The 10250-nt window shown below is 39.4% G+C and overlaps 1 protein-coding gene across 1 annotated transcript in view; it reads right to left on the reverse strand.

Annotated features, from left to right (window-relative positions):
* Positions 1-10250, reverse strand: part of LOC111610089 (PDZ domain-containing protein 2-like) — a 118977-nt gene that overhangs the window by 52853 nt on the left and 55874 nt on the right. The window contains exons 5-7 of the mRNA XM_023342501.1: positions 9047-9491; positions 7254-7399; positions 6179-6311 (exon numbers count right to left, since the gene is read on the reverse strand). Of these exons, the coding sequence (XP_023198269.1) occupies positions 6179-6311; positions 7254-7399; positions 9047-9491 (724 nt within the window). The remainder of the gene's footprint in view (positions 1-6178; positions 6312-7253; positions 7400-9046; positions 9492-10250) is intronic.

The following is a 10250-nucleotide window of genomic DNA, read 5'->3' on the forward strand; positions in this document are numbered from 1 at the left end:
GGGATGACTGTAGAACCAGGGGTGAAAGTAGTTTTAAATTCTTGCCAGACTATAACCAAAATCGTCAATAGCTCATTGTGTGAACCAAAACAAATAAAAACCTAAATATTTTTACTGTACTATAGGCTACCTGTACGAATAATGCAGAACATATAAGCTGTTATGTTTATTGTGTATAATATTGCTAGTGTTATTATTAGTTGAAATACGCCACCTTGTGGTCACTTTAAGTTATTGTTTAAGTTAATAGTAGAAGAAGAATATGGACAGGAAGTGCTTTGCCCAGAATCAAATGGCCGCTCCACACTCCTAGTTCTTTCTTGGTGTTTGTTAAAGCATTGTCTGTGAGTATTACTTGGTAAAAACATTAAGACACCTGTAATGTTACATAATATGATGGTATTGTGTAAAGTTGTATGTTTATAGCCCGTTATTATTATGCTAATGAGTCCGTTTTCATATGCTAATTTTTGTTGCTAATCGCTAGCTAACATCCTCATTTCATTGAAAGTCAATGCCATGTTGGTCCTTTATTTTATTTGTATCGCTCTGTAAAGCCTAGATTGTAATACATTGCATTTCTGTATGTTACAGTTTCACAAAAAAAGGAAGGAGAAGAAAATTATTGAACTATCACTGAAGTAAACTTTATTAACCAGTCATCGCCGTCAGGATTTTCTTCATCTTTCAAGATTGTTTAGCTGTTTGGATAGCTAGTGCGAGTATCTAGTGAGGCCAATAACATAAGCACTTCACAATATGGAAAAAATATATATTTTGGTTCTGGCATAGAGGGTGGAAAGTAATTAGTTTCATTTACTTCTACTGCTGTAATTACAATTTGTCTATTTTGTACCTTAGGTTGGTCACAAAATGTGAACTTTTACTTTTACTTGAATTTATTTTGAGTAAAGTTACTCAGTCACATTTAAAATCATATCTATTAATGAGTAAGAATAAAACATAAGAAAACACCAGAAAAAACGGCGTTGATCTTTTGGCTGGGTTCTCATGGTGTTGCATCAATGGGAAGACAGAGGAGTAGTGTTGTAGTACTTGAGACCGGTCTCGAGGCCACTTTTTGATGGTCTCGGTCTCGTCTCTGAATCGGCCGCATTTGGTCTTGGTTTTGGCTTGGTCGTTGAGGACTTGGGATTTTATTTCAAGACCGGTCAAGACCACAACTGTGGAAATGTCACTAAATTGTCAGTATATTGTCCACTTTATTTGTAAACATTCTTGTTTTCACAGGATGCAATATACACTGATTCAAATCCATGCAATTGCTGGGTTGCAGACACGTGTCCCGAAATTCAGATGGAGGTCCGGAAGTGGATTTCTCAGATTCAAAACACAGCAAAATTGATCACGAGTATGCTAATTCCATAAATAGACTGAAACAGATGAGGCATCTCAAAAAAATACGAATATATTTAGTATATGATCCGTATTATCTTGGTAAAAAAGACTTCTCGTATAATCTTGAGGATTTACCCAGCATCGAAGCATTCCACATAACTAACTATCTGGTGCTGCAGACCTCATATTATACAACGAGCCAGAAGAAAGTTTTCAAAAGCCTGGAGAATACAATAATTTAGTTTCAGGATGGGTCAACCATTTACTATCAAAGAAGCAATAAATGGCTGTCGACTTGCTTCTGTCGGGTGAGTAGTGAGTTGTGCTATTTTAAGCAATTAGTCTACGGTGACAATGTTATGGCTAACAACAAACTAACCCATTTTATTTCTATGAGCTTGGCTCTCCGGGTAAATAATTTATTTAGCTCCTGTAAACCCAAATTCATGCTGGAGTTGTATGTTAATGTTGAGACGTTGTAGGAGGCTGGATGTCCAATGTACAGTAGGTCAACCATTCTCATTCATCTACAGAAACTCCATGTTCATGTCTGGCCATGAACATGGGGGTTTCCACTGAATATAGTTCGTGGCCAGACAAGAACCATGTAGGGAAATAGTCATAGCTCACTGTGACTGTATTGCACGGTAGTTTATATTTAATTTATTTAGCTTTTATTTTTCTTTTGTTTTTTAGCATGAAAGTCCTTCTGAATAAACATTACATTATAACAGTGTCATGATCTGTGTTTTTCTGTGTATTTATGTCGAGTTTCTGTGTCCTTGAGTCTCTTCGTTGTCCTGTCCTCCCCTTGATTGTTCCCTGGTGTGCCTCATTTCCTTGATTACCCTCTGTGTATTTAACTCCACCTGTGTTCCTTGTTCCTCGTCGGGTCCTTGTCTAATGTGCGCTCAGTCCTTCTTGTTGTCCATTCGTTTTATCAGTTGCTACCGGCGTTGAGCCCTGGCTTCCGCTCAGTCGTGCTGCCTGATTTTGTGGATTATGTTGGACTATTTTCATCATTAAAATATCATTTTCCTGCTATACCTGTTTCCATCGCATCCGCCTCACCACCTCACACCACCAACTTATGACAAACAGATTGTTACCTGTTTGAAGGTGGTTGCTGCAAACTCTGGCATTGTTAGTTTTCTATGCTTGTTTTTAGCCGTAGATTGTTGATCCACTTTCCTCCTCTATTTTTGGTAAGTTTTTTTTTAATTAACTCCCTTGTGACCAACTACGTTCGAAACACAAAAATAATGTTTATCTTTCTCTATTAGAATGGTTGGAACAACCATACAGGACACAGACTTTAGGCATTTTGATGCTGCATCAACAGAAATAAATGAGTTTCATTTACTTCCTGCCCTCCATCTGCATTGGGTGACATCGGTGCTACGTCGTCCAAAACCCAAAAATAACGCAACTTTCCAATTATGTGTTTTTGTTAACGCTGTCACCCATGGCCTTCCCCTTTTACTAGATTAAAGCACTCTAAGACATGAGTGTGGAGTGAATTTGTTTCACAATTATTCAGTCAAAAAAAAAATCATGTAAAAAAAAATTAAATTGTGGTCAAAACTTTTGGATTTGCAAAAAATGTTTTGTTTCAATCAAAAGAATTATCTCAATCAAACAAAATTAAACTGTTTTCAAAATTTTTTGAATTGTAATAATTTTTCTTAAAGAACAAAATATGTTTGTTTAAAAAGCAATTAAAAAAAATTAAAACACAAATATTTATTTGATGAAGTGCGCAAACTTTTACATGCGCCTGTCAGAATTTCTTGGTTGACAGCCTAAGTTTTTGTTTGACGGTCCCTTGTTTGGTTGAACTCAAAGAGTTTTGCTTGCGAATCTCACATGAACATCCTGGGTGGGGCCTAAAGACGAGCAATGTAAGATGCGTTCCTATTGGTTAGCGCTGACTAACGCGGATGACTCTGACTCCCTGTTATCTCAGAACACTCCTGAACTACAGGGTTTGCTGCTTCTCTTCTGTGACGGGATGCAGAATGTGAATGGTAAGTAATCTTCACAAAATTACAAAGAAGAAATCTTACACAACCTATGATGACAGTCGCATACCTTGTCTGCCACGATCCCTGTTAGCATATCGTGCTAGGTAAAGTGCATAAACAAGACTTGTGTAATATTTGCCTTTCTGAATTTGTTAATCAGCGCACCTTTGTCGAGTTGCATTAAGCATTGCAAAATATCAACTGTATCTGGAGGAAATATGTTAAAAACTGTTATGTAATGCCTTCGTGTGTGTGCGAGTTGTGACGGTGCGGTGAGAGGTTGGAGTAGGAGTTAGCAGCGGTGGTTAGCCACTCCAATCCGAAACAGCAGGACGCACGGTTGAAGTATTCCACACTTTCACTTCATCCATGTATAGCCAGATCTCCATGGTACTGAACTTACATTATCTTCTCATACATGAGAAAAGTAACAAAGTTTGCACCGCTCTGCACCTAATCATCACCGATGTTTCTTCTCTCTAAAAACAACATGGAAGATGAGTTCTTACTCTATAGAGGAGTACAAAAAAAAGGGAATAGGTGCCTCTTGTGCTGATACATACTCATCTCTAGGAACCAAGCAGTATAATGACTAGCTGGGAGAACTGCATCAGTGCAAAGAATCACCCACAGAATTTGTAGAGGAAGTGCGACGTCTGGTGAGTTTGGCATATCCAGGAACAGATTTATTACTTCAGGATCAGCTTGCAACTGTTGTCTTCCTGAAAGGACCTAAGGTTGATAAAGATAGCTTATGAAGTAATGAACTATGAACCTCCATCATTGGCTGAGGCACAAAAGCTCGCTGAAGCCCACAAACACAATTTTAAAGCAACTCTGGGTCGTGAGGCTGAAATGAGAGCAGGGAGGGCCCAGCATATTTCCTGGGCTGATGAGGGTGAAAATGTTCCTGACAACTTTTGCCCCACCTCCAGAAGCCTCCAGAGCCCGAAGTATGTAACAGAGGACCAGTTTAAAATGCTTATGGACAATGTGGAGCAGCTAAATTTAAAGTTAGAAAACCTTACGTCTGTGTTAAAGGATTGTGGAACTGCTGCATCAGTTTATGCCAACAGAAAACAAGAACAAGAAAGTGACAGGCTGGCATCACGTCAGCTACCTGCTCAAAATTCCCGAGCTCGGTTACCAAACCCAAACCAAATGAACAAGCCCATCTGTTGTGGTGAAGCAGGGCATATGATGAGGGAGTGTTCAAGATCCAATTCAACGCAGAACCAATTCCAGGGAGCTTACTTCTGAAACTCACAGGGGTGTCAAAAGTAGGAAGGCTCAACAACTCACCCCACAGCTCGGACATACAACTAAAAAGGGTCCTAGCTTGCAAATTGAAATGACTGTCAATGGCCTACCAGTTAAAGCAGTTGTTGACACTGGTGCAGAAGCCACAATAATTTCAGAAGAAGTTTATACCATGCTGCTCAACAAAACATTTTTCACCCACTCCTGCATTAGTGGGTGTACTCAGTTGAGTTGGAGGTGACATTAGGAATTGGGAAACACAAGTTCAACTGGATGGTCTTTGTTGGCCAAATTCATGACACTCTGCTCCTAGGCCTTGATGCAATGCAGGCAGCCAAGATGACAAGTCTTTGCTGGTCACCAAGTATTTGTTTGTAAAGAGCCAATCTCTTGTGTCATTGGGGAAGTGAGGGTGACTACTACTCTGTGCTCCTGGAGGACAATGTCACACTATCACCAGAGAGTGAATGCATTGTCTGGGGAAAAATTGATAAACCCCAACCTGGGCTTCCAGCTGTCCTGTAACCACATAACATAACAGAAGCTGTCTCATCGGGAAGTGTTGCCATCTACATGGACTCCAGAGTTCCAGTTAGATGCATCATTGCCCTGTGGAGTGTGTGTTGGCATTCTGTTTGAAACCTTTCTTGATGAACCCCTTATAATGCTGGATTTCTAAGATGACCAACAACCAACTATGGCCATGGAAGAGAACAACCACACAGATGGACCAAAGGTTGGAAGAGTTGAGAAAAATGCTCTAGATCGGGGGTGTCCAAAGTCAGTCCTTGAGGGCCAGCGTCCTGCATGTTTTAGTTCTCTCCCTTGTGGTAGTAACAACCTTCTCAGGAGGTCAGTGTTCTCCTAGGGCCTCTAATGAGCCATCATTTGATCCAGGTGTGTTAAACCACTTCAACCAAAGTTTGGAATGCACTTCCTAACCAGACGCTCTAAAGTTTCCGATCCATAACTCTTCAACATGCTGTCAGCTCCCAGTCAGAAAGATGCTTTTAGTTCAGTGTCCATGAGATGATTTTCAGAAAGGATTTTTTTCATTAATTGATTTTAGTTGCCTCTGCAATGAACTCTTTGCGTAAAGTCTAAAATGTCTGCCCATGTGTACCAGTCAGGGGTGTTAATTATAATCTGTCAAATGATGGATGGGCTTTAAATTCTCTGGTCATTCAAAAACATAACCGGTCAAATACGGAAAATATTCCGTTAACGCGACCTCTGGTTCCATAGATGTGGCAGTTTCTAACGCACAATGCAACGTCAGATTATCCTCTGTGAGGAGTCGTTTTGTGTGCAAAGTTCATGAGACTGGCACCAGACCTGAGTGCAATTTCTGTGGGGGAATGACTGAAACAGATACTTGAGAAACATGCTCCAGTGTTCAAAGAAGGAATTGGAATCATTGTTGAAATTCACATAGAAAGCTAATGGCTCGATGTGTAATGAGTGTATTATTCCCACTCAGTCACCTAAGCAAAGTGTGTGTGTTAATTTATGTTTGTGTGAGTACATGCATTTACCTGACTTGATATCACCAATTGGACAAGACCAGTAGTGGAGCGAAGGACGGAAACAGCCTCTTGATGTGTGAGACCCACTAGAGACTGACCATTAACCATCAGTAGTTCATCACCAACATGAAGACGTCCATCCCTGAAACTCCCACAAACACATATTTTACTTGAATGAAAATAGTGAGGATTTCACTTTTATTACTTAATAGAAACAATTTGATCTTTAAATCTGCAAAGATGAATCCCACCAGGAATAAAATGCAGTGGCATTATTTATTCAGTAAAAGTTAGGCTAAAACAAAGAGTTTCACATAATTTGATACTTAAAAATGTGCTAAATAAATATTTGTATGTGATAACTAAACTCATATGAAAATTACAAACATTACACACATTTTTCAATGACTTATGTTTATTTAAAAATTGTACAACTGTGAAGTAATAATTTAATTAATTTAAAAGTGTAAATAATTAAAATATTTTCTGAAAAAGGTTGGATATTGATTATTTTTTACTTGAAGATATAAATATCTGAAAATGATATTGGTACAATTATAGGTAGTGTAAACCAGACAATTATGGCATGGATTATAAATTTGATATTTAATGTTTGGGGCTGCACAGTGGCACAGTAGGTAACACTGTTGCAGCAAGATTGGTACAAGATCAGGTTCGATTCCCGGCCCAGGGTCTTTCTGCATGGAGCTTGCATGTTCTCCCTGTGCATGCGTGGGTTCTCTCCGGGTACTCTGCTTTCTCCCACAGTCTTAAAAGCATGACTGTCAGGTAAATTGGTCTCTCTAAATTCTCCCTAGGTGTGAATGTGTGTGTGCATGGTTGTTTTTCCTGTCTGTCTCTGTGTTGCCCTGCAACAGACTGGCGACCTGTCCAGGGTGTACCCCGCCTCCCGCCCGAAACGTTCGCTGGAGATAGGCTCCAGCACCCCTCCCGACCCCGCTAGGGACAAGGGTGTAAGAAAATGGATGGATGGATATTTAACATTAATCAGCAAGAATTTGTCTTGAAGACTCATATTTCATGTGCATGGAACAATTTACAAATTAATTGGAATTACTGTTACCTGTGAATAGCGCCTCCTTTCTCTATATGAGCGATAATAATTCCATGAGAAGAGCGCTTGGAGCCACGTCCCCCTGTTATTTGTATTCCAAGACCCTCATGACCTTTCACCATATGCATCTTCCAGATGTGACTGCCCTCTCTCAGCTAGGGGAAACAGAAAATCAAGAAGAAATCTATCACACAAGAGGGAGAGACAACTATTGATATAAATAAAACATAATTCAAAATGAACAGTTTAATTGTATTCTTCAGAATTTTACTCACAGTAAAGAGCTTAAAAGATGAGCAGACATGTTGTCTCCAAAACTTTTTTGTTTATCATTTTATTTTTAAGGAATAAAATATCAGATTTTGTCCTGTTTCCTCTTAGGGCTTTGACAGCAGATCCATAGGAGCACCTGTATCCAAGCCATACATCACCAAGTGCAACGCAAAGCGTCACAGGCAGTGGTTTAAAGCATGTCACCACTGGACTCTACAACAGTGGAGGTGCGTTCTCTAAAGTGGCGGATCACTCTTCTCCATCTGGCAATCTGATGGATGAGTCTGGGTTTGGTGGTTGCCAGGAGAACGGTATTTGTCTGACTGCATTGTGCCAAGTGTAATGTTGATTGAGGGGGGGATGATGGTGTGGGATTGTTTTTCAGGAGCTGAGCTTGGCCCCTTAGGTCCAGTGAAAGGAACTCTAAGTGCTTCAGCATACCAAGACATTTTGGACAATTCCATGCTCCCAACTTTGTGGGAACAGTTTTTCAACATGACTGTGCACCAGAGCACAAAGCAAGGTCCATAAAGACATGGATGGCAGAGTCTGGTGTGGATAAACTTGACTGGCCTTTACAGATTCCTGACCTCAACCTGATAGAATACCTTTGGGATGAATTAGAGTGGAGACTGAGAGCCAGGCCTTCTCATCCAATGATCTTACAAATGCGATTCTGGAAGAATGGTCTAAAATCCACATAAACACACCTTGCTGACATCCTTCCCAGAAGAGTTGGAGCTGTTCTAGCTGCAAAGTGTGGACCAATGCCTTATTGAACCCTATAGATTAGGAATGGGATGTCAGTTAACTCATATCTGACTCAAGGCAGGTGAGTGAATGCTTTTGGCAATATACTGTACATTTGAATGGAGCAAATACTTGTTTATCTTGTAAAAAAAATTAATTCAGTTATTTTTGTCAACTGATTTCAATGTATAAACTTTAAAAGTTTAAAAACATTAAACTTTTTTAATGTTAACACAGTTTTTTTCCACTTAATTTATTTTATAATATGAAAATGACTTCTGACTTGCTTTCTTACTGGGGTTTCACTAAGAAAATAAAAATTTTGTATCAAAAATGCTATGGACCATTGATTATGCTATCAGCATTGAATTTAAATGTTATTATTGTGACAACCCTAGTACACCTTAAACAAGTTTCCAGTCAATCACTGGGCCAACAGAGCCACACATGAGACAAACAGCCATGTACTCACACTCTCACACCATAGACAATTCAAAAGGTTAGTTGATAAAACATATTTGTGGGAGGAAACAGGATTATAAAATCCACACATAAAAACTCCACACCACACATTGCAGGTGAGGATCATGGTGGACACCTTGGTGGAAAGTAATTTTACAGCACAGAATATTCTGTCTAAATGACATATAATAATCTGGATGCTGTTAAACTTGCTGAAATATTCTAATTTAGTCTCTTTTCATCTGTATAATGAGGGAGACATTAGTGTCATCCCTTGTGTGGTTAAACTTAAGCGCAGTGTGTCAGGAGAGTCTCACCTGGGTAGTAGCTTCACTAGTGAAGGATTGCATTTTGCATTCCAACATCTGACTGTGACTTCTCCCCGGCAGAGTTCCAGCAGATCCATTGTATGAATGAATAGTTTTAGTCTGAGGAGACAAGTCTGGACTGCACTCTTCTAGTGAAGAACTGACTTCTGCATCAGTATTAAGAAGGGAGTACCGATTTCTGGTTTGGATCTGTGATCCAGTACTTTCGTTGTAGCCTTGGTTAGAGGATTGTGATATCACCCCAAATTTGCGTGTACGTTTGCAGTTCACCACTTCAAAATCAGTTATGTCCTGCTGGGTTTGACAGTGATCCATCTTGTTAGGAATAGTGAAACTTCCCTTGACACAAGGAGGGAGAGGGGCCTTTCGCTTGATGTGACGCAAAAGGATCAAATAAATGCAACCGCCATTCCAGCACTGATCAACCAGGTAGCTGTAAAAAAAAAGAAACAGACTGAGTATCTACAAAACTATGCTCTTCTGTTTTCACCAAACACATTACATATTAAAAAAGCCATTAATTTTCAAGTAAAGTTTTATTGTCCATTCAAGAAAAAATTTACAAACTCCTGCAAAATTCCCTGTAAACAACTAACTAAAGTGAGCATGCAGCACCACCAGCAGCTACCAACATATTTAATCCAGTTTCTAGATTAAATATTCTCAAACTCACTTGGCTCAGCATTTTTGTCCTGAGCATAATGGACAAAAATGCTCAGGATACAGAAAGATCAGTGACGACTACGCCAAATACCCTTCTGTTAATAATCACTATATCCCCCCAATTGCAATTAACTCTTGCTGTGCTGCCTCTGTCTGTCTAACTCTCTCAGACAGGCACCCTTCACATTGGATTGCGACCACTTCACAATCTGCAAAAACTGGGCAGCATTGCAAAAAATTTTAACAGCTTCATTTCAATGTGAAAGTGTTGTTAGACACTGGAGTGGAGACACAGGAGTATAGTAATAGATTTTCCAGTGTGTTATTTGCTATTGTTCAACTATAATGTCATTATAATGTCAAGTACACCAGGATGTGTCCTTGAGCTTTTGACAATCAAGATATGGCCCTATACATATGGCTGATTATTTGCACCAGTTTCAGTTTTGCCTTCAGTGTTTAATGACTTTGACAGCTGCATGAAAGGATGCAATTAAATGGGCTTTCTATACAGAGAACTACACACCAA

This window comes from Xiphophorus maculatus, chromosome 11, assembly GCF_002775205.1.
Source record: "Xiphophorus maculatus strain JP 163 A chromosome 11, X_maculatus-5.0-male, whole genome shotgun sequence".
Lineage (NCBI taxonomy): Eukaryota > Metazoa > Chordata > Actinopteri > Cyprinodontiformes > Poeciliidae > Xiphophorus > Xiphophorus maculatus.